This window comes from Molothrus aeneus, chromosome 1, assembly GCF_037042795.1.
Source record: "Molothrus aeneus isolate 106 chromosome 1, BPBGC_Maene_1.0, whole genome shotgun sequence".
NCBI lineage: Eukaryota > Metazoa > Chordata > Aves > Passeriformes > Icteridae > Molothrus > Molothrus aeneus.
Window position 1 is genome coordinate 70,901,243 of NC_089646.1, and position 25,965 is coordinate 70,927,207.

At 43.6% G+C, this 25,965-nt stretch overlaps 1 protein-coding gene across 1 annotated transcript in view; it reads right to left on the reverse strand.

Moving 5' to 3' along the window:
- PHLPP1 (PH domain and leucine rich repeat protein phosphatase 1) overlaps window positions 1-23,810 on the reverse strand; it is a 136,456-nt gene extending 112,646 nt beyond the window's left edge. Inside the window, exon 1 of the mRNA XM_066559286.1 lies at window positions 22,445-23,810. Within this exon, the coding sequence (XP_066415383.1) occupies window positions 22,445-23,795 (1,351 nt within the window). The 5' untranslated portion in view covers window positions 23,796-23,810. The remainder of the gene's footprint in view (window positions 1-22,444) is intronic.
- Between the last annotated feature and the right edge of the window lie 2,155 nt (window positions 23,811-25,965).

Consider the following 25,965-nt stretch of genomic DNA (forward strand, 5'->3'; position numbering starts at 1 on the left):
ACAAGCTGATTAATTTTAGACAAACCTCAGCAAGGCAATACTGCCCAAAATAAGGCTCTTTTAATCCCTGCCCAAAAAGTCCCCATGCCACAAATACCACCCAGATGCCTAGAAGAAATATGGAACTCCAAAAGATCTAAGAGACTCCTTCCCACTGCAGTTTTCTATCTGGTGGTCTACTTGCTTTGTTAGCAAGGCAGGCCACAAGAACCTTTTCTCTCAAAGGGTCTCCCAGAAAAAAAACAAACACTTCACAAAGCAAAAGGATTTCCCTCCAAACATTTTGGCCAGCTGCACAGTGGAGGAACTGAGTGGGGGGAAAAAGCAAGTACTGGTGCAAAAAGCTCAGTTTTAATCAACCTCCTAATATTGTACTATGAAAATGTTCATGGTACCGTTTTCATGGTGTCGTGCCACTAATTTATATGATTTTTGAATACTTCCTACTGACCTCTGGATCTAGGGGATGCCAGTGACATGTCAACATGATACTACCACTACTGTGCAAGTTACCCTTGAGCGATTCTCTAATCGGCACCAAGTGCTACTTTGGACGGATTGTTTTGTTTATGCCTGGAGCTTAAGTCTTTAAAAGTTATGCAAGTTAGGGCATCCAGGCTTAACCTTCAATTTTTGTGTTCAAAAGTGCAATCTTCTTGATCTCAAATTCTTCCACATCACTGGTGAACCATTTTTACTAGTCATTTGTAAGTTTTGAAAATCTTTTCTTTAGCTATAACACATCATATAGTACTCTGTAGTAAGAAAGCTTTCTGCAGAATTAAGCATAATTCAAAATACCAATTACACAATTAGCAAATCTCTGCAAGCTGACAGTCCAGCACCAGGTAGGGAAAATGAAAGAGAAGATCAACTTTCCCCTTGTAAGTTTCTTAAAAATAAGATAAGTTTCTTTTACCTATCATACTGATGCAGTTCCCTTTGTTTTGAACAAGAAGTTTTATATGTGCAGTTTTTATTCACATTTTATGATCCCTATACAAAAAAGCCTAATTGACAGAAAGGTCTCAGACTTCAAATACCAAGACACTGTGGATTTTGTGTTCTAGCTTTGTCCCTTTGTATCCCAACAGAAGTTGGTCAGTGAACTCCACACAACTTGTCTTTTTTCCTGCATCCAGACATTAAAATAAACAAAGGTGAAAGAGACTAGACGTTCAAGTTTTTGATTTATCAGTGCTAAAATTACATTACTATCATACTTAATATAGAATAATAGCTGAGGTTCAACATATTACTAATTTTATCCTGTAATAGGTGGATTGGATGGTATGCAGCAAGAGTCCTGGGAGGACACTCACTGAAAAAGGTATCATGTAAATATTTGCACATTTATTTTTAAGAAGGCTTAAGTTAGAAGTCTGTGAGAATTCAACAAATGTTTAGAGATACAGGAAAACTCCTTATTTTAGATACTTCAAAAACAGGTTTTTAAGATGTTATAAAACAATGTCACATCAGTACCTTCTGATTTTGCAGTGACCGTTATACCAAACCATTTTAAAAACAAAAAGCCCACACACAAGAGTGCACAGCTAGACAGCACTTCTCCTTGTTCAGATGTACAAAAGATGCCCAGAGACACAAGTAAATGGTACTGACACATTCATTTATCTTAAGAATTTTCTGTAGCCCCCAAGTGCCAATAAGGCAAAAAAGAGATGGCAAGAAGCACTGCCTCCTGAAAGTTACAGATCTGACCCCCAAAACCATGTTTTTCAGAGTCAGTGTCTTACAGGCATTAGGATGGAAGAACTTGCCTATGGAAGGCAACCCTGAAAGTGGCACGTCCTGGTGAGCAGCATTAGGCCCATGCAAACTGCACCAATCTCAAAAGGCATAATTTCTGGGTGATGTGAAAGCAAGGCCTTGTCACTGCAACTGAACGTAGGAAATTAAAAAACTAATAAACAAAAAACAAAAAAACTAACAAACAAAAAACTCACCAAAAAAAACCAAACAAAAAAACCTTCATCAAAATAAAATTCATCCATTATAAAGATTAGCCAATCTTGGAAAAAAGTACTGCATATTACTCCACAGGGAGGAGTAAAAGAGACTATGCTAACAGGGCACAAAAGTGTTACACACACCACAGTAAAAAACCAAGCCAGCATGGCTAAATACACCCACTCAGCCAAAGCAAGATTCCGCCTTTCAAAAGTTTTATCCCATTCCCACTCATTTCTACGGGCTGGAAGACACAGCAAACAGTAACTACCCTTTCAAGGCACAGACAACATACATTTCACTTAACCATGCCCAGCAGCCTAGTAAGAACAGACAGGGTGTTCTTTTAATGCAGGTTCAGAAAAGTTGAGCACAAAGCCCCACCTAAACCCAGAATTTCCAACAGTGGCTGCTTCAGGAAGCTTTCTAGAAGAAATGTAATAGAGCGCTCTCTTCAGTACAGCAATCCCTTGAAAGGAAACAGATTTCATTTTCATTCAGCCCAGACCAGTCCTTTGGCACTCAAGGGTCAGAGCTGCCTGAAGCTGTGCAAGCAGTGACTGACTCCTCAGAGCCTCCAAGAGCAGTGGTTCAGGACAGCACATTATAAACCACCAATTGAGAACCCTTCCCTTGCTGCAAACAAATCTGCTTTATTCAAAAAAAAAGGAATATCCATTATCCACACTAATGAGTAATTAGAATTTTTTAACAGGCAATAGGGGAATGGAGTTGGCAGAGCACTCTGTACTACCTCCCCCCTTGGGAAATTCTGTATTTGCTCTCTGCATGCCCTAAAATCACCTGTCCCTAAAACCACAACAACAACGCCCTTGCCCATGACCACATTTTTTTCTGCAGTAGAAAGTATACACAGCCAAAAAAAAGCTGAGGTAAAATTCCAAAAATCACAAATATTTAATCTCAGTCATCTAGATAACTGCATCTGAGGTTGAAAGCAACACTATAAGGTCTGATTAAGGTTTAAAGTGTACAAAAATTAGAGCAACACACTTGATTGGTAGTGTTTACCTACCCTGTTATGAAGCCAGGCAGAAATAAAGTTTAAAAGCTAAAGATGTTAAAAGACAACTTGTTTTCTTTACATTTTAATAAAGACCAAAAATAATTTCTGCCTTTCAAACCCCTCCCAGCCCCTCCATTTTTTCTTCTAGAATTTACATTTAGAATCTTCAAGTTCTGATTTTTTTTTTTTCATAAGGAAGTGGAAAAAAAAGGAAGAGCTGCAAATTAGGTTTCTGGAAAAGTGCTCCAATGATTTCTTGCAACTGGATTACAAGTTAACAGGAAAACAAGGGATTTGTGGCTACTGAACTTAACTTTTGGATTATTTAGCCCAGCAATTTGCTAATGCAAGCCATTGTATGTTCCAACATCAGAGCCACATGAAATATCTGTTTTGGTACTCACAACCCGCATGCAGCTCCGGGACTGTCCAGTGACTGAAAATGGAAGATTGCTTGATTACTTTAGATAATGGTATGACAGCCCAGCATCATGGCCAGCCAATTTGTTTTAAGGTTTCCTGGGAAGAAAGTGCCCATCTGCACACTGCAGAAACCAAAAGGCTGCTGCTCTTGTGACTTTCCATAATGTTAGAGTCATACCACAGAAGAAAGATCTCCACATTGCAAGCATCCAGCTTCCAAGAGAGAACTCCCAATAGAAGGACAAAAATCCAGGGGTTTCTAGGTGTGCTACAGAAATGAAAGGGAAGAGGAAAAAAGTAGTTCAGCATTTCTCCCTGTAGTTTTAAGATCAAAACTATGGAAGAAATGTGTATGCTAAAATGTTTCTCACCATTATCAGGAATATGGAGGGGAAAGGACCGGGTGCCACAAAGTTTACCATCTTGCCCAAAGCCCTCCTAAACAATTTTTCATCTCAAAATACTTAAGAAAAAGTTAAACATAATTTTAAAAATAGTAAAAGCTGACAACATAGTGTATCCACTAGAGTTGCCTTCAGTTTTTTTTTAATCACAAAAATATGTGGGCCAAAAGAAGAACATGGTAGTGTTGCATCACTAAGATTATACAGTTTTATCTTGTATGGACATAAAAATCCCAGAGGAATTTTGAGTCTCAGGTACATCAGTGTCTTTTACAGTCATCATAAAATGCAAACACTGAAGACCTGTGAATGACTATATATGCCTGTACTTTCCAACTTCAAGGGTTTAAAGTAGAAATATTAAAATATTTTCAAGAAAGGTGCTACACAGTGACTACAACAGTTTTAAAACTCACAAGGAAACTGAAAAAAAGGACAGAAGCTTGCCAGGTGACAGAATATAACAACCTCCATCTGACTGTCCTGATTTGCCCCAGCTTTGCTACTAGTTTGCATGTTATGCTCTTGCAAAAGACAGTACAATGTTGACATTAAAAGTGAAACGATGACAGATAACTATTATCACCATAATAAAATGTCTAAGAGCTGGCTAAGTTGAACAGGACCAGAGGGAAATTCCAAAGCCTAATCTTATCCTCTTAAGTATCTAGATATATAGACATGTTTGCAGAAATATTTTCCATTCACATGATGGCTACAGTATTAATTACTATCTTACAACATTCTGCTAAACACACACACACACAAAGACATATGTTTCAACAGAGTAAATCCTACACCACTGATGGTGGGGAAATGAGACACACAAGAAGTGGCTTTCAATAAAAAACAAGATGGTTTTCATATGTAAAACTCATCCACACTGTAATAAGCCTTTGACTCTTAGTTTACCTGTGTGATTGCTCCCCAATACCAGATTATAAAGGCAGAGGGAACAAGACAATCCTATGGAGACTGGTACTTTCAGGTGATAGTATCTTGCACAAAGCATCTTGTGGCAAGTGCTCGATTTGCTTATATAAGCCAGAAGCTAAACAAAAAGACTTGGCATTACAACAGAACAGGCAGCTCTTGAGCATTCATCTACTCACAACGCTAACAGCTAGGAGGAGCAATAGCATAAGCACACATTCCAACACCCCTTTTTGTAGCAGCAATCATCAGCTCACCAGAATATGCTATAATAATTAAAAAGGATAGGAATTACACTTTCTGTGTAGCCCAGCTCTCCTCTTACTCACAGTACTTTCAGACTTTCAAAGGTAGTTACCTTAACTTCAATGTCCCCTATTCTAGAAGGTGAAACAAGCTAATTTCAAAACAGTCAAGTTTCTCTTAACACTCTTTTTATCTCCATTGTCCACTCTGCTTCAACAGCAACCCATAATTTGCACTCATTTCCAAGTGATGCCAACGCACTTCTATGGCTGCCTGGCAACAGGAGTTTTACTTGTAAATCTCCCCTCCACTGACACACTCCCCTCCTCCAGTACTCAAGAATGTGTGGAAATAGCTGAAGCTATTTATCTTCATTTTGCTGAAGACTTTCACAAGGTGTTGAAAAAATACCAGAAAACCAACCTTGAAGCAAATCTGTGCTTGCATGCACTTTTTAGTCTTGTTATGAAATTGGGTTCACAAAGTAAGTTTAAGTAGTGACCTTCTAACTTTGAAGAGATTAAAACCTTACACATAATGTGTAATTTAATACATACAGGCAAGCAGAAGGTTTTTAATATAAATCTGTAAAAAGTAAAGCTGCCACAGTACTTTCAGAGCTTAAAATGGTAAGCTGTTCTAAAAGGAAAGCTGCCATGGATATTCAGCACCAGTATTTATGATAGAAAACAGAATTCAAAACTCCTTGTTTGAAAGTTGGAGAGCAAAAAGCAGTATGAAGAGGCTATTTACTAGGAACAGTTTTTCACTTCTTGCTTCCTTGTTTTTGCTAGAACAATCCAGACACTTGGCACTACTTTCTCAGCTGCACGTGTGGTAACAGGTGCCATAACCCATATGTAAATGTTCTCAAGAGACCACAATCCAGAACCAATGACACCTTGGGAAAGCTACTTCATTCACAAGACTTGTTATCTCGTGAAAAGTAATTCAGACTGATCTCTAAAACTTGCAAGCTAGAGCATGGAAAAGGAAAAGAACAAAAACAGCCAAAATACTCACTGATGGAGTAATAAGCTCAATCCTTTTCCATATAGATACTAGAAAGGAACAGAATGAAACTCAAAAACACACTGCCGTTTTCAGGAGAAGAGGAAGCTGTCCTACAAAAGCATCAGAGTTTCAAATTAAGTCTCACAGCAGGGCAATGCTTAAGTCCTACACATGCCAGGATCCCAATAAAGGTGGAACCTCATAAAGGTGATTACTTAGCTTTAAGGTAATCCAAGTTTAAAACATTATTTTTAAGGGTACAGTGGCTTGCAGGCTTTATACACCAGCATAAAAACACATACTTCACCACATGCTATGAGCCAGACACACAAACTTTGGGTTCCCACCTCCAATTCAGTTTCCAGATGAAATATGCTAGATGTAGCCCACCCTGTCCACATAAAAAGCTTTTTATCTATGGACTTTCTTGCTATTCAGGTACCAAATCATGTATATCCACTGTTCCATCAAGCACTTCTCTCTCCATTTTCCAACAGACAATCCAAAGACTTGTTAACAAGCAAATACCAGAAGGGTCTGTACCACCCCAAATCTGTTTGTTTTGGTGAAAATGGCAACTTGCCCAAATCCTGCTATACTCATCCTAGATAGCTGTGTGCTTTCCTCAATGCCTCAGCCATAACAGCAGAAAACCCACACCAATATGCCACTTTCCCTTTTCCAATGCCCTCTGCACATGTCAGTAATGCACAGTCTATCACTGTGGTATCTAGCTATAAAGATTAGAGACCACAGATCAGAGATGTGACACAGCTCCTGAGAAGTGAAATGAATGCTTAAGTTTGCAGAGCAATTTGTAGCTTTGATTACTAGTTTTGATTTAGTAATTGCTTTCTGAGTTTTCTTTCACCTTCTTGTCCCCTCTCTCTCTCCCCTTCCCTGACCCAAAGGAAAGCCACTGTACCAGCTTTCTTCTCACCAGGCAGCAAGTTCACTTCCTCATCCCCTCCTTGAGAGACCATTAGTAATAGTCTATGGACAACAAACATATTGGCTAGAGCCTTAAAACTCAAATAGAAAAAGGACTATTTAACTTGAGCAAGTTAAATGTAAGCAGCCAGCCACCACATGCCAGCATAACGTTTTCCTCATCAAACTCAGCCTTTCAGAACATCTAAGATTACATGTGCTAGCAAAAAAAGTGCTAATCTATCCCTGTTCAGACAAATCCGAACATACCAAAGGATTCAGCTATCTTGAGGCTGTGGACTGTGAACTTCTCATGATTCTTTGCTCTTTCTCAAGAGCTGCCAAGTGTATAAACTGTTCCCATTATTTACTCACAGATTAACAGTTGGTAAATTGGTCCCAGGGAATTGCTGAAGAATTTTCCTTATAACCATTTCCCTTGCTTACAAAAAAAAAAAAAAGCCAACCACACAACGCCTTCCACCCCCAACCCCCAACCCTGAATGAATGTGAGAACTTCCTGCACTCAGAACAGCATGAATAGACCTGGCAAGTAGTCAGGGAGATAGTACAGGCCCATGAATACTCTGAATTCAGCTTCTGTGCTGCCGCTAAATTAAAGGAATTCAGGAGCCTCACAAAGGCTTGGTTATTTAATTATATTATAAAATAAAAGGCTGAATCTATTAGACAGCATACGAAAGAAACCCTTTCCCCGAGTGCCTGCGCAGAACAAGCAGCCCCAGTGACTCTGCCTAACCTTCTCCCTCTCCTCAGGGTGATGTCACCAGCACTCTGCTGCCAGATCCAGCAGAGCTGCCGATGGTGGCACAGCACTGCTCTACCTGCAGGCAAGAGTCCTCATCAGCTAGCCTGAGACAAGCCGAGCTTCTCTCCCACATTTTTACCTTTGCTCTTCCCTCACCATGAGACTCATGACACTTGCAAGCAAGCTACAGCTGTATTTATCTCTGTTAACTGCATGAACTCATACATCAGCATTCAAACCCTCTTTTCACTTCAAGTGCCTTCAGTATAAACCAAAGCACACACATTAATAAGAGTAACAACTACCAGTAACCAGAGAGATGCAAAAACTCTTTTTCCCCCCATCATGTGCGACCTTCCCCCCCCTTTATAACTACCAAGGAACAAATGCACTCAGCAATCTGCCTTACAGGTCATTAGGAAACCAAGTCAGAGCAGCTTCCTCTAACTGAGGACTCTGTTGCTCATCAAATCTCTCAACAGCCTCACATACACACAAGAAAATGGATAGGGCAAGAATAGCACACACAGGGAAAGATCAAAATGACCCAGAGCACTGTGCACTCATTTTTACACTTCAGCTAGCCATGCTTGCAATCTGGGGACCCAGGCTGGCACACGTGAGACAGCAGCACCTCACCCTTGTGCCTTGCCAGAAAGGTGACAGCCCTACATCTCATCAATCACAGTGAAATGCTCAGGGTAATGGCCATGCTGGCATGAGCTAATGAGACCTGCAACTAGCTACCATCATGCTTTTCACTACCAAGAAAGGAAGCAAATATTCTCATCCAGAGCAAAACTGCCAGATGTGCCTGCCTGCACAGTCCCACAGGGCTGTATTCTCCTCAGCATCAGCTGCCAAAGGACAACTGTAACTCCAGTGTGGAAAAGCAAATGCACAAGAAAATCCAAAAAGACAGAACAGGATGTTTATGCATGAATGCTAAGACAAGGTTTGTCTAATATTTCATTAGGAAAGTAAGGGTATTGCAGTATTTCCTGGCTATGGATGAAGACATCATTATATTCAGACATGTCTGCTACAAAAAGGTTGGTGGGTTTATAAAAATAAAACGTGGGCATAAAAGACTTTAGGCCACAGCATTTGCTTTGGTATGGACAGCATCTACATTAGGAATGAAAGTTAGACATTAGTCTCCAACCATCTTCAGACAACTATGTCTTTTGCTGCAAAGCAAAAATCATGTCTACAGAGACCAGTCCAAAGGATTTTCAACTGAGAAGATGCTGTATATGAAAATTAGTGGATATGAGCTAAAGTAAAACTTGAATGTGAAAAATGCGAAGAAAAAGGCCAGTGCAACCAGAAATCCATAGTGGCAAGGTACAATTGCCAAAGAACCTACTGAAGAGCGTGTTAAAGACCATCTCTAATTAAGGATTATCTACACACACAGTAATGGACAAACTTGAACTAAAACAGTACCACACCTGGAAAGGAAATTCCCCAGCTTCAACTGCAACATGGTTAAGAAACTCACAAAATAAAGAACACATAGATGCAAGAACAGTTCACCTCTACTAAAATTACAGTTGTTCTTGTTTCACCAGGAACAAGGACATAGAGAATCATAGAATATTCTGAGTTGTAAGGGACCCACAAGGGTCATTGAAGTCCAGCTCCTGACCCAGCACACAACAGCCACAAGAATCACGCCATGTATCTGAAAACGTTGTCCAAACACTTCCTGAACTCTTGCAGGCCTGGTGCCATGACGACTTCCCTGGAGAGCCTTTTCCAATGTCCAACCACATTCTGGTGGTTTCCTAACATCCAGCCTAAACCTCCCCTGACACAGCTTCATTCCATTCCCTTGGGTCCTGTCACTGGTCACAGATGAGAGGAGATCAGTGCCTGCCCCTCAACTTCTCCTTAGCGGGAAGCTGTAGGCTACAATGAGATTTCCCCCCAGTCTCCTCTTCTCCAGGCTGAACAAACCAAGTTGACCTCAGCTGCTCCTCAAAAGGCTTCCCACTCTAGGTCTTCATCTCTGCAGCCCTCCTTTGAACTCTTTTCAATGGCTTGAAATCTTTCTTATACTGTGGTGCCCAAAACTGCACACAGTGTTCAAGGTGAGGCTGCACCAGTGCAGAGCAGGACAGTCCCCTCTCTCAGCTGGCTGGTGGTGCTGTGCCTGATGCACCTCAGGATGCTGCCAAGCCCTTATGGCTGTAAAGGCACACTGCAGACTCATATTCTACTTGCCATTGACCAGGATCCCCAGATCTCTTTTTGTGAGGCTTCTCTCCAGCCCCTCATTTCCCAGGTTGTGTGCCATCTAGGGCTCCAACATTCCAGATGTAGAATCTGGCACTTGCTCCACTGAAATTCATACGGTTAGCATGCAATCCTCTTCTGGACAGAAGTCTGAACGCTGAGGTCCAAGGACCTGCTTACCAGGAATCCTACCTTTTTCAGGGCTACAAGAGGAGACTAGACTTTCCCTGTACAATACTCCCTAGCAGCACCTTTGTTCACAATTCTGAAAGGACCATGATTGTTAACTGCACGTTTTATTCAACTTGTCCAGTTGATCATGTCTAGCTTAGCTGGTGACAGCAAACGTGAGAGCAGTGCCAAATGCTGATTCTCCTCCATGTCTGCTGTATGCATTCCTAAAAAGCAGAAGCTTTAAGGATGTGCTGCATGTAATACCACTGTTTACAAGTCAGTCTAATGCTAAAGAATCAGTACATCCAATTCTAGGTTCAAAGGCTATAACAGCATGAACTCTTCTACCATCAGCCAGAGTTCTTACTATGCAAAATCAGCCTTTTTTTCCTTTATGTCATAATCAGTTTACAAATTCTTATAACAGACAACCCAGGCCACAAACCTTCCCTTTTAAAACTCTACATTTGCTAGAGATCCTCTGCTGGATGAAGAACAGGATACGTGACAGAGGAGATTTTATTAAACCAAAAAAAAAAAACCAAACCCTAAAATCTTTTCAAATTTATATTCCTGTAATATAAAGGTATAGTCACCTTAAACTGCTTTAAGGTTCTGTTCTTTTTATCTCTTTTGACTACACTATCGCCTGATCCTACACTGTTGACATATATAGACAGCAATTTGTTACAGCCATGTGCTGTCACTTTCTGGAGAGAATTTTACTTACTTATTTTTGCAGCTCTGTGTTAGCTATGCCAGAACAAATGCTCTTCTCCACAAGTAATGCAGTGGAACTGTTGGATACACAGCCTTACAGATACAGTCACGGGAGAATGAGGAACACACAAAGAGGCCTGCTGATACATGCACATTGAAAAGAAACCCTTCAAAATCTTCAATAAGAAGACTAAAAATGTACAAAAAGGCTGAGTTGGTAAATGCAGCCAAGAATGTCCAAAAACCTCCAGTAGAAAAAGGAAAAGGAAAGCGGGGGGGGGGGGGGAAGCAAAGAGGAAAAGAAGGCAGGAAGGAAAAAAACAAAAAGGAAAAACAGAAAAAGAAGAAAAATAAAAGCACTACAAAAAAGACAAGTAGGAAAAAAGACAGAAAAAAAATAAGGCAAAGCGGGGAGAAGCACCTAGCTGCCTGTTCTGGGCTGAAAGGATCTACAGTTGATCTCTGCTTTGCAATCTGCTGACACTCTCAAGACAGTGCTGTTCACAACTAAGGTGACAAATCTGCATTCCCCATTTCCACAGTGTAAGAAAGTAGTATCAGTTATTTGCCAGGAACTCAGAATCTATCTCCTATTAACATAGAACTGAAGCAGCAAGAGGTGCTGAAACTGCTCACATTCCAGTGGAGCACTGCACAAAGGATCATATCCACCCCGTGCTGCAAAATAAACATGAAATATATCTCGGGTTCCAGCAGAGAAACATCTACTCAGACACTCACAGAAGAGTATGGCCTAGTTTACTGCAGGCTACAAGCTGTCTTAATCTCTGTACTACAGTATCTAGTGATACTGATCAATACTATTTCATTTTAGATTTCAATTACAAGAAGCTGCAAGTTTCAAAATAAACTAGGATCTTTTATCACAAAGATTCAGAAAAGAAGCATTCTGAAGCATTTTTCTTAAAAGAGACACATTGAATACATAACCCATAAAGTAAAAGAAGTAAAATAATTTAATGTACTCTTCTTGTATTAGCAGGAATTAACATTGTCATTTGATTAAGGAGATTAAAGACACACACACACACCAAGCAGTTCTCAGTGTTACAGTCTAATCTTAGTAGGGATGAATATGCTTATACAGATGATACCATTGTTCTTGAAGTCATGAAATGGAAACACTTTCTGTATTTGATAGTCTGAAATGTACCACATTAAACTTCTGTTTATTCACAGGGAATGTACAGACTATAGGTACTTTAATTTATACAGAGAAGAAACATGTTTTTCATGCCATCAAACAAACCCACCTACTTCACCCATAAAACAAAAACAGAACAAAATAAACAAAAAGGAAGAAAAAAATTTAAAAAAAAATAAAAAAGATAAAACACATTCCACCAACTTCCCAGAGCTTGGACACTTCAAATTTTTTTAGTTGGTATTTTCTTTTATTAGCTAGGACACCCAAGACAAAAATGTTAACTGCTTGCTCTGAAAGGACATAAACTCAGGTCTACTTCTAAATAATCCATTTTTAATCCAGACAACCATGCATCTACCAAGACAGTACATTTAGAAGTCCTCAACTCAGGAACAATTTTGTATAATTACATACATACTGCAAAGCTTTCAACAAACTCCTGTTTGTATTTCTGAAATGTTAAATTGCATCTCCCACACATATATGATTAACTTCTCTTTGAGACACATCCTGTTTGCAACCTGCAAACGATCATGCTTTATTGTTTGTGACCACGAAATACTGGTACCAGAAGAAAAAAAGAGCTCCTAGACTGTTAACTTCAGTTCATTAGACATTTTAGCCATCTTCCAGATGTTCCACCACTTCATTCTTAACACTTTGTCATTAACATCTTTATTGCATCAGACAAGCTTCATAGCATGAAAGCAAACAGACGTAGATGCAGAAAGTCAACACTGACACACAGTAATTATGCCTGAGACAACCGAAAAAGTTTCACAAATAAAATGACTGCTCACTGATGCCCCCTAGAGGTCTGTCTGTCCCACTAAGTAACACACAACAAGCTAAAATACTTTCCTCCATCACTTACTAGTCCTGCACTTCAGTCACAACATGCAGAGCTACAGGCTGTGGGTACAGGCTGGAAAGCTGCCAGGTGGAAAAGGACCTGCAGGTGCTGTTTGACAGCAGCTGAACATGAGCCAGCGTACGCCCAGGTGGCCAGAAAGGCCAAGTGCATCTTGGCCTGTATCAGCACTTGTGTGGACAGCTGGAGCAGGGCAGGGATCGTCCCCTGTACCCAGCACTGCTGAAGCTGCACCGTGAATCCTGTGTCCAGTTCTGGGCCCCTCAAAGCAAGAAGGACATTGAGGGGCTGGAGCACATCCAGAGAAGGACACTGGAGCTGGTGAAAGGTCTGCAGCACAAGTCCGATGAGAAGTACCTGTGGGAGCTGGGGGTGTTTAGCCTGGAGAAAAGAAAGTTCAGTGGGGACCTTATCACCCTCTAAAACTGCCTGAAAGGAGGGTGTAGCCAGGTGGATGGTGGTCTCTTTTTCCAGCCAACAAGTGACAGGACAAGAGAAAATGGCCTCAAGCTGCACCAGGTGAGACTCAAGTTGGAATCAGGAAGAATTTCTTCACTGAAAGGATGGTCAGGCATTGGAATAGCCCATCCAGGAAGGTGGTGAAGTCACCATCCCTGGAAGCATCCAATAAACAACAGGACATGGCACTTAGTGTTTAGTTGGCATGGAGGTGTTCAATCAAAGGTTGGATTCAATGACCTTGGAGGTCTTTTACAACCTCCACAATTGTATGAATTTGAGTCGATAATCATAAAGAACTCATGATAAGGAGTCACTGGTTCAGCTGATCAATCATCTAATAAGCAAGTAGATTGCACACATAGTTAGCTTTGCTGCTTGTAGGACTCTAAGCACAAATGCAGTGCTCCTACTTACTATCTGCTGTAATAAAAAGGTTAGAGAGGATCTGGCAGTGAGACAAAGCAAGTGCTTGAATGAGAGCAACAAAATGTCACTGCGCACAATTCTGATCAGAAAACTCACTGTCCACTTAGATACTTAAAACTTTCAAGGCAGCTCTAAAACTCAGGAGAGCTGCTTAGATAGAGCTCCTCCATGGTGTATATAAAAGCAAAATTGCTGCTGGTAAGGACTTCCAAACTTTTCTGTACCGTTTATATTAGAGCCAATAACAGTTTGAACTAGGCATAGTTATTGTTTAAAGAAGCATGTAGCTTTTTCAAAGGAAAAGAGTCAGAATTATACTCATCAACTGATCACAGGTTCTGTTCTACCCTTAATGCTGCATCTACATTTTCTCCTCCCCAGAGCACACATTCAGAAAAGGAGTGGCTTGCCACTTATCTTAATTACAGGTCTTACTATCTCTTTCTCTTCGGACACAAAGCTTCATAAATCAAACAAACAGGAAGAGAAATTGCATTCAGATTACATAATGAGGTTTATGTAAATTACACCTACAGCCCAGGGTCCTGAACTTCAAAGGCATTCCAGCTCCTCATTACCCCCTGGACCAAGACCCATTGTTTTGTCTTTATTTAAATAAGTTGGCACAGCATTTGGAGTGCTTGAAGATGAGAAGAACCGGTTCAAGTAGCTATTATGGGCTTTTGAGAATTATGACTACAATCCAGAGCCTAGTAAAGCTGAAGATTCCGGTTGCCACTGAACAAGACCAAGAACAATTAATACCCTGCAGAGGAACAAATTTACCTCTGGCCCACAAAAACACCTCGACTTAAACTCTAAAAATCTTGCCCACTTGCACAATTTTAATTTTCCTTCTACCAAAAACTAAACTAGATAAAACTGGAGACAAAAATTCCCTGAAACTCAGTATTTTGCATCAATATGTAAATAGTTATTCTTAGCTGTCAAATCAAGGAACACACAGTTAGTTGAGCAATGAGTATTTTCAGCATCCCTCCAAATAAGTCAAAGCCAGCTGGAAGAAATTTTACTTCCCTATCGACAGAAAAAGCTTCAAAGAAGAGTATGCTATGTTGTGAAATAAAATTGCTTCACTCCAGGAGGTCTTTCTTCCTGATTTTAAAGTTGTGATTTTTAAATGCAATGTCCTCCAAAGAACAATTTTTGCCCCCTAAATAATGGGGGGATGGAGCAGGAAGGGGAGTACAAAACCCCCAAGAGATTATGTACCATTCCCATTCTTCCACATCTTACCCCATCCATGGGAGCAGAAAGTCCCAGCCATCAGACCCCAAGGTCAGGACTAGCTAACCAGGGAAGCAAAAGGAATCCTGGTTGGGACAACTGCCATAAAGAACTTGGACTATGCACTTACGTAACTAAATGATTTTATGTGACAGTGGCAGGGACTACAGAGGGCCCTGGTGACCATATCCATGGCGGATAACAGACAAGACCCCAAAGGGTGATTACTGACAGTGCCTTCTTAAAAAAAAAAACCAAACACCATAGTGGCTGCGACAGCACAAACACCACAGAAAACCAGTTCTACCATTCATTTTGCCGATCTGAAATCCTGAATGGAACTTGAGCAAAACCCACATACATCCCTCCATGATGGGACAACAGCTGCTGCATTCCAAGCAGCAAGTAATGCTTTTCCTTTACATTCACAGTTTACCATGCAGCACACATATGATAAAAAGTAGACAAAGAGTTAAATAAAATATATCATAAATAACAATACTTAAGTTTAAAATTCTCAGATACCTAAGGTGACGTCAGTATGTAACAGCAATCAGTGGGAAAATGTTCAATTCAAATCTGCCACGAGTTATTTTTAGAAGGTGCTATCTATGTTAGGATACCATGGTGGATAAATGCCAGACTAATTGAAAAAAATATCTACAATGAATACAGGTTATTTTCTAGTGAAAAATGTATAGATTATTCTCACAAAAAAGGCAATGCTACAGCTAATTCAACTGTTCAGAGAAGCTATTTAAGGACAAAAGTTATGGAAAGAATAAAAGTTGGCATTTTGGAATGAAGCACAAAAATTTTCTGCCAAACTTTATAGACCTTAACTACCTCAAATCTATACACAATTCCAACACTACCATGCAGTTGTAATTTTAACAGGTTTCCAAACTCTCTGATGATTTTCATAAGAAAGATATCATTGTTTGTTTTTTTTTTAACTCCTGCGATGTTTTTTAAATATCCTGTGAATGTCTTAGTGTTTCAGAATTCCTGTCTTAAAGACAAATATAGAAAAAGTTAAAACACATTCATTTCTCAGCGAGTTTAAAACATTTTAGGTGTTTATGAAGGTCGGTTGCATTTCTCTTAAACATCTTGGAGAAATAAAAACTAAGCTGGAAACATATCGCCAAGACAGTGAAGTTTACAAACCTGAAGATGTTTTGGTACACCACACCCTACCGTTTTTACTTGGGTTAAGTTTCCCCACACAAACTGCAACTGACTTGAAGCATCAAAATCTATTCCATTTGAATACACACACAAAATATACCAACACAAAATATACACACACAAAATTACCAACATACCCTCAAAGGTAGCTACAGCGTTCAGTTCTCTGGGTTAAAAATACAGTTATTACAGAGCTACTCCAGACAAACGGCTTCTCAGAGTGCAAATCCTCATTTGAGCAAAAGCTCTAAAATACAGCAATGAAACTGACTCAAGGGAAGCTGAAAACAAGTACACGAGCACTTTGATCTGAACTAAAATGCCAGTGCACCTCATTCCACAAGCAGTGAAATAATGAAACACTGCAGACTAAGTCAAACTATCCTTCCTTTGCACAGACGGTCAGTCTTTGGTTTCTATTTCTTTTCCTCCCCCTAAATTAACAAACTAATAGCTTAAATAGTTATTCAAAATGATCACCCCTTAAACACAGAGGGAAATGAAGCTGTAAGTATGTGAGGCACAGGCTCCCTCCAAATTAGAAAGCTGAGTATAAGAAGCAGCAGTCTCCAGGATTTCCACCTCTAAAGTTCTGTGGAATTCTGTATGCATATATTTTTCAAATTGACCTGCTCAGGCAGGTTATCTTATACTTGCCTGTCTTCTACAGGACCACTTAAATAACAAATAAATACCTCTTTATATTGTTTTATAAAGAGATTTTTTTAACTATCAAAGTAGGTTTTGATAGTTAAGAAGCACACACCAGTTGCTAACACTGGATCGAATTAATCCTTTTTTTTCGTACTATTAAGTAGTACCTTCCCAAGAACCATGTAGCGCTTTAGATGCATAGCAATCTGTCAGTGTACTAATAGAACAGATGGATGCTTTAATTAGAGAAGGGCTCTTAGGTATATCAGCTATTCCATCATCAAGAGGATGTTCATACCATTAAAAAAAAAGGGGGGGGAGGAATAACTGGTAAAAATTGTGACAATACAGTGACAGTATCAAAATACATTAAGAGAAAAGAAAGGAGAAAGAATGCCATGTTCTGTGCTGCAGCAGTGAAGAAATTCAGCTCCTGGATGTACCAAATTAGGTACTACATATTCAGTATACATAGTAACTGCTATGTACATCACACTAAAATCTCCCGTGTCGGTACTTAACACGTACTTAAGTTATGGATGCCAGCCAGGAGTACAACAGAATTTAAAAGTTGCAAAGACCATTGTACTTAACAGCTGTCACATACCAAAGCTCAGCTGTGGCTGCACCAGCATTCCAGCATTATCTGCATGGCTCCTCCTTTGTAGGAGCCCAGAGCCCCCTGAAAGCTGCCTACCTCAGAAAGACCCCATTCCAACAGAAGATAAGCAAACGGCTATGCACAGGTGGAGCCAGCCAAAGGCAATGCAACCATTTTAAACTCTCCTGCAGAACAGGACTAGAAATGTCATTATCTTGGGACCAACATGGACCAAGCCCAGATATAAACTGCTATGTAGTTGAAAAGTGAGTTTCCCAAAGAGGAAAATTTTAGGTATTACTTCTCTCTGCAGGACATGCCAACACATAAATGATTACAAGGTAAAGAATGTTCATCCGAGTCACGTTAGGAAGAAAAAAAAAATTAGGATCATAGCAGTCCTAGGCAGAGGTTGTTTTTCCTTTCAGTTTCAGACAAGTTCATGGAGACCTCTCCTGTCCAATCACACCTGCAAAAAGACATCCATTCACATTAATGCGAATTAATTCCTTTCATGTTAAAGATATGAGATGTCAGAACTATGTCAAGTGCTCCAAAAGCAACTCTTTAGGGCACAACTGCTCTCCCACACTCAATAATAAAAAGAGTGTCTCTGACATGCTTCCCCCCCATAACGGCACTTAGTCACCTTAAATCAAGTTTATCAACGTATTAAATAGCTGAACTGAGTTATTCACCAAGTAGCATAAACAGCAGCCAGCAATTCAACACATTCCACAAAGCTCTGCACTGCCAGGCGTCTGGCACCTTCTAAACTAAGCATCTAAAACCGTGTTTCCATCCATCTAGCTGGAAGTCTCAGTATGACCCCAACTACAAGGTGTACATTTTTTAAAGAAGGCAAGCAAATGCAATTGCTCAGAGCACTGCAACCGATCCTGACACAAGATCTTCCCCCTTTTTCTTCACTGGACAGAACAGCATCGCTTATACTTCAAGACCAAGCTAGATTCATTTTTCTTCACAGCTTTCTAAAAGGCCACGTGAGCTAAAAGGATCTCTTCTCAAATAACATCTGACAGCCAGATGCAAAATTAACACCCTTAATTACATCTGGCATTTCTTAGTATTCTGCCTATAGGCAGTCACCTACTGAAAAATTGATATATTTGATGACACAGGCAGGTGCAGAAGCCCTATGTCACATCAGGGGGCAGAGAATTTAATGGTGGCCAAGTGCCAGAATCAGAAACATTACCTTTCAGCACTGAAACAAAAAAGCCTCAAACACCCCCCATTGTACTGAACCAGTCTCCAAGACCAGGATCATATTACTCACGCTTCTTGCCATGCAGAAGCTCCAGAACACAGCACTGCATATAATTCCATGCTTATTTTTGATCTAAAACAAATAAGCAGTTTTGCAGCTTTTAATGAGACTGTTGTATTAGTCTGGTTTTCCTTCCACATGCAAATTACTGGAACATCAAGGCTACTGCAACAACAATTATTTTTGCAAAGCAATAAGGAATATTAGAACTTGTTTGCAAGAAGCCTTCTGGATCACAGCCACTCTTGAGGTTTTAGGAATAGTTTAGGAAGTCTGACCTAATCGGTCTCCCAGAGACAATATCACAACTGTAATTGCACTATGGATTCTTACACAGTTCCATAACTCCGTCACACAGTATCTCAGCAGAGAGCTATTTAACCATGGCCTTTTAAATAGAGATTAAGTATTTCAAACTTTGAGGACATTATCTTTTGTTAAGGTAGATTTCAACAGAGAGAAAAACTGACATGCCTGACCAATCACTAGTACCCAGTTTTGCTCAAATTGATGTTACAAGTAGGATCAGCCCCTTAAAGCTGTAAGGGATTTTGTTTTAGCAGAGGTATTATCCATTTAATGCTTAGGAGTCAAGACACTGATGAAATCAAGCACATTCACACTCTTAAGGAAGAAAATGAGAGGAGACACCAGAATAAACATGCACTAACCACATTCTGAAACAAACCAAGGCAATGTACAGGAAGCACTTTTACGTTCTTAGTGTCCCATTTTGGTTTTGAGGGTTTTTAAAAGACCAGATATTTCATTTACAGAATATTTGTGGACTGCTATTTATTAAGAAAACTGCTTTGTCATAGCAGAAAAATCTAATTCTCTGCAGTTCTCCTAGCAATAATTTTTTAATCTGTGTTTTCCAGATTCCACAACAGGAGAAATTACCAACCTACAGCAATCACTAGAACTATTTGCTGTATTGTCTTGTGTGGAATTTGTAATGGTAAGTTTCAGTACAATCATCTTCCAGTCTTAAAATTGTCTCGCCTCAGAAATAAAATAAAAAAACCAAAGTCATCACTTTGCTCTCTTCTTCTCTCCCTACTTCAGGGGGATTAGGTGAAAGAATTCCTTTTAGAAGCAATGCAATAAATCCAACCTAGGTTTAGATCATTTCACATCAGTAAAAGACAAGTATCACCAAATCCTACTGAGATAGCTTGCAGGAAATTACAGGGATAGAGATGCTAGTGGTTCTCTATCCACTGGGACAAGCCAGGCCACTTAAATCAACGAAGTCCTAGGCAAACAGGAAATCACTGTTTTAAAGCTTTCCTTAGGGTATGATCCTGGAGGATCATTTATTAAAAAGGTATTTCTCCTAAGCAAAACACTTAACTTTGGGGCCAAAAAAATCACTCCCTTTTCCAGCGTAATTTGGTGTGTATTCTTTTTAAGTGTCTCTCCTTCCCTCCCTTTCATCTTGTTTGTATAAAATAAGGAAGCAGAGATAACTTGCCAAGACAGTTACATAAAATCAGTATAATTATGTGTCAGTAATATTTTCTTAGCTGTTTTTTGGCTGGCCTGGTACCTTAAATGCTGCAACCTTTCTGTTACAAGCACCTGATCACAGGTGTTTTAGATGTTGATCACAGATCTCCTCAAAGAGATAAGGATTTCAAAAAACGCTGCACTTTTGAAGTACAGAGGCATACTTGTTAGCATATGAACTTGCGTAAGAAATTTGCATTAATTTAATCCTATGTATGCTCACAGAAATATCCTTCTATCCAGTAGTTTTGTACAAGGAAGTCTAAAATGTACGAGCTACATTAGCAGTCAAGTTGAGACACTGAAATAAAACAAAGCTGGAACATCCTCATTTAGCATGTATAATTAATCATTTAATGCATTAAAACTACATGCAAACAGGCTTAACTGTGTGTAAGACTTTGCTGTGTTTCCTGATTGTGTTTTCTTTAGAACGCATCCTGTTAGAAAAGGAGGCACACAGCTGTCCCAGTTTAAAACACGTGTGTGCATCCCCATTTAATGGTGGGGTGGGACTGGAAATAAAGGAAGCAACATCCCTCCCAGTATCACCTGCTGACTTCCATCCTCAAGAGCAGGCAAAGAAACACAAAAGACCACAATCATGATCTGAAAAAAAAGTATTTTAAGCTACTTTCTAACCCCAATGCATCTAACCTATTTCTGTCAATTCCTTTAACAAATGCTACTTTTGCACTCGTTATGCGCCACGGTCATTGTACAATCAGAAAAATGTGAAAAAAAGCTGAATTGACCACTTTCCACCACTCCCACATTCTCTTCTCAATAAAAAGGGCACTTATCCAGCGTACTGTTCTCCTTCCCATCCCACCATTACCGACTCCGTTTGACATTCAGTGGAATTCACTCGAGAAAAGAAGCTCTCTATTTTTCAAAGTTAAAGCACTGAATTCTTACGGTTCATTGAAGGACCATTCTGCTCAACCAACCCAGCAAGGGGATGGATGGCATGTGCTACTTTGCTAGCATGACCTCATCTTGGGATATCACATTTACCTGTTTCACGGGAAAACTGACAAGGTGTCTGAATGCATACTTGGACATTAAACAATGTCTTCTTTTTGAAGAGGTGTACAGGATAGTTAAAACCCAAGAAGTTCCGAGATCACAGTAAGTCTTTTACACAAACCAACTCAACTGACACACAAGGTATTTTTAAACCTCCCTAAAACTGCAGAAGGTTGCATAATTACAACGTGGGAGCTAACTTTTCCACCCAACACTCTCCAAATTCTGTACTGTATGTTGTAACAGCAAAGCTGCATTACAAAACTTCTCCCTTTTCATTATAAAGGTTTTGACCACCCCGCTTCCAAAGACCATGACCTGTGCTTCCCTACTTCTCTCGCTTGCTGCCCTCAGTCTCTCAGTGAACTCCCACCACTCTAACGGGAAAAACTGATGCCAACAACGCAGAAAGCCAATCGCAGGATCTTGTTTGCAGGCATGCACCGCTCTCAGCTCAGGCAGCCACCGTACTGTGGTAACCTATTTCAGGAGCAAGAACTGCGGGCATTCCCCCTTTGGGAGCGAGCCGGCCGTGCCCTCGGCTCCGCCATGGGGCGGGCTCGGTGTTCCCCGGAGCGAGCACACAGCTCCACTAAACCGTGAGCCAGCTGCCGGCATCCCGCAAACATGTGGAACGAACCTTCGACCTCCCGTGCCCGGCAGCGGCACCGATGCAATTCCCCGTCACTAGGGAAAGCAGTAGTAGATTAAGGCTGATTTAACCTCGAACGCTCAGTGCCGCTGCTGGGAACAGGAAAACAACACAAGCGCGACCTCCATTGCCGAGGCGCTGAAAGAAGGGGAGGCAGCCCCGGGCACAGGGCTGGATGGAGCAGCCTGAGCGCCGCTGACACCGCGGCTTCTCCCGGCAACCGGCTCGGGGAGCGCTTCCCGCCGCCGCCGGGGACCTCCCGGCACGGCCCCTCCCAGGCGCGGCGCGGAGACACCCGCGGGCCGCCCTCCCCGTGACAAGGGACGGCCCCGGGCCACCTTCCCCGTGACAGGGGACGGCCCGGCGGAGGAGCAGCGCCCAGCCGCCCGCTGGCCCTCCGCTCACCCCGGTGCCCGCCGCGCCAACAGCCGGGGCGGTGGGCGCGGCTCCCTCCCCTTCCCCACGATCGCCCCCCAGCCCCACTCACCGGCGTAGAAGCGGATGAGGCAGCCGGTCTCCGAGTCCATGCCCTCCTCCTGCACCCGCCACAGGTCCCGGAAGCCCAGCTGGGAGAGGTAGTCGTTCTGGATCTGCAGCGGCTTCTCGTGGGCCTCCAGCCGCCGGCTGGTCTCCCCGTGCAGCTGTACATACAGGGCGGGCGGCCCCGCTGGCTGCTCCCGCCCGCCGGCCGCGCCTGCCGGCACCCCCACTGCCCGCCCCGGGGGCAGCTCCTCCGGGCAGGGGGGGCCCTGGCCCGGCCCCGCACCTGCTTCTTCCACCCCGTCGGGGGGCGCCGGCTCCACCTCCAGCTCGTCCGAAGAGGACGAGCCACCGCCGCCGCCGCTGCTGTAGGGGTCCAGCCGGTCGGAGACGCTCTCGGCGCTGGGACTGAAGCTCTCGGTGTCGGAGCCGGCCGGCCCCAGCTCCCCCAGCAGGGAGGGGCAGGAAAGCGGCGGCCCGGCAAGGTACAGTTCGGCCGGCGGCGCCCCGGGGCTCAAGTCGGAGGGCGCCGGGCTCGGCCGGCCGCCGGCCAAGTCGCTCTCCTCAGCGCCGCTGCACAGCGGCAGGCGGTCGGGCCGCGCCGCTTCCCCGCAGCCTCCTCCGGACAGCCCGCTCCGCATCCCCCGCCGGCTCCTGGGCTTCTCGTCCAGCTGCGGCCGCAGCCCCTCGGCCGCGGGCTCGGGCGGCGCCTCGGCGGGGCCCGCCGGCGGCTCGGGCGGGGGTTGCGGCGGCGGCGCGCCCGCCTTGCCCAGCACTCGCACCACGCTGCTGCCGCCCCGGTGGCCGAGCTGCTGCAGCCGGGCGGCTACCTCGGCCGCCGTGGTCTCCAGGGTGCAGAGCACCGGGCGCAGGTAGCAGTTCATGTGCCGCTCGTAGACGTGGACGCAGCCCCGCTGCAGGTCCCGCCGCACCCAGTCCCGCTCCGGCGGCTGCAGGGGCTGCAGCTGCCGGGGCGGCTTCAGCAGCAGCAGCGCCTTCCTGTCCAAGCTGCGGGTGCCCAGCGAGGGGGCCGGGGCGCCTCCGGCAGAGGGGGAGGCGGCGGAGAGGTTCCTCTTCAACCTCCCCCGCCGCAGGAGCAGGGAGTTAGCGCTGCCGGCCCCGCCGGGGGCCGCCGGAGTCCCGCTGGCCGCCAGTGCCGCGGGAGGAGCGAAGCCGCCGGCTCCCCCTCGCCTCCGCCGCTGGCCGCCGGCTGCTTTGCCGTCCAGCTGCCCGCCGCCGCCCGACGGCTCCGCGCCGCTCTCCGCCTGACTCCTCCTGCCCGGGGAGCCGCTCTCCGGGTCTCCCCGCCCGCTTCCCGCCGCCGGGGCTTCTGCCGCTCGCTGCTGCGCGGGCTCCATCGCCGCGGGGCCGGGGATGCCGCCGCCGCCCTGCTGGGAGCGCCGCTCGGCGCGGCGCGGGGGGGGCGAGCGGAACGCGGCGCCGCGTCCCGGGGGTGGGGGGCGATTACGTAGCAGCCGCGGGAAGCATTCCGCCGGTGCCTGGCTCAGTCCCGCTGCCCGGCTGTCGCCAGCGCCATTAGGGAGGGAGGCAGGCGGGCGAGGAGCGAGCGATCCCGCCGCCGTCCGCCGCTCCCGCGCGCGCGCGGCTCATGAATATTAACCAGCCCACGGGGAGCGAGGGAGGCTCGCGAGGGTGACGCCACCGCTCGCGCGGCGGGGCGGAGCCTCGCCGATAAACACAGCGTGACTCCCAGCGGCCCCCGCGCACCGGCCGGGGCCGCTGGGAGCTGTAGTCCCGCGATGGCCGCAAGTCCCGGCAGTCCCGCGGCTTCTCGGGGGCCGCGCAGGCTCCGGGCGGGAGCGCGGGCGGGAGGTTGTAGCTCACCGTCGGTGTCGGCGCTCCTTCACGGCGCGGGGCTGAATCCGTCTCAAAATTGTTCCAGGACTTTGTCCCGCGCTCCGTGTTTGTGTTCCTTGGGTCTGGTCGGCGGCTCTGGCAGGTCCAGTGAGCGCGTTCGTCCCGTTCTGCCCAGCCCGACGTGTTCTCCCCGTTGGCTGCCTCGGCGCAGAGCCGGAGCACTGAGCCCAGGCAGTCTTCCCCTCTGAAAAGGGAGATGATTTTTCCAGATCCAAGATGGAGAGAGACATGGAAATGTGGGTGGAAACATGTACGTTTATATGCACGCACATACCGTAAGAAGAACTGCTTTGAGAGTAGGCACAGAGAAGGTTTCAGTGCCATTAGTCTGTCATTGTATTTCAGGGACTAAACTTACCTAAGATGCCTACTTGTAGAAGGTCGCTGAGAAGTAGCCATTAGATAGAAACATTAAAAAAAAAAAAAAAAACACGTCCCATGATTTAAAACAAATCACTGAAAAGGAAAATCAGACACATTCAATTAGCAGTGTAAACATGTGAGTTTTTATACTGCAGGGACACCGTACTATGGAATTCAGAGAAATCTCTTACGCTCGTGGAGATGTTTTAGCTGAGTAATGCCGGCTGGATGGGGCTGTAACTGCCTGAGATCTCTCCTTTTTAATACATTTTGTAAAATCAGAGCGAAGCATCTTGCCAGATACTCATGAAAAACACAATAGGCTGCAATAAGTTTGGAGTTCTGGGCAATTGACCAGTTATGTCAATATCAGGGGAGATAAATCATCACTAAGCATCCTGAGATAAACTCTTAGCGAAACATTATTTTTAGCTGGTCGGTCTTTTTAGCGCGCATGTGTAATATATGAACACCGAAATAAACCAGAACCATAAGAAAATTAAGGTTTACCTCTCCTAATAAAACATTTCTCTACACTTCCACGTTAATGTGTTCATACCACAGAGAAGCAGACGAAACAGGGCACAGTAAAGAACTTACAATGGAATCATGTAGCTGCCTTTTTAATGTTTTTTAACAATAAAGCTGATGTTTACTGTGTGTGAAAACCACCCACTTTCTGAACAGAACAATCTAAAAATTAACTGTTCTGATTGTGAACTTCATGCAGAGCTGTATCTAGAGCTGCAATCACCAGCAGGAGCTTCTTTGGAATTCAAGAGCACAAACTGACAGAAGATGACAGCAGCACTTGGCCATTAAAAGACTTAAACTGGTGCCCAAAACCTCCTCTGGCAGTGGCAACACTCAGCAGAAGTCAGAACTGAGTAGATGGGCTCTGGTTTTGGCTGTTTGATATATTCTGATTTATTTCCACTGCTTTGCACCACCCTTGTGCCACCTACTTCACAGAGGTTACAGCAGGTCCCCCTGATTTAAATGCGTGAGAGAAATGTTCTACATGCAAAAACACACACACACAAGACACACACACTCAGAAGGAGACAGCAAGCTCTAGGGACATTATTGTTAATGATGATACTTGAAATGTTTCTAGCAAACAGTTTCCAGCCCTTCTCTTCTTTAGTGGGAGTGGCAAGAGATAAGATCTACCTTTCTCAACTGTTCAAATATCTGAATGTTCATCCACATAGGAAAAGTCCAGAACACAGAACCAAAGAGACATCTCCTGGGGCTTCCAGTTTTCTCCCTTGTGGCTGGAGATGC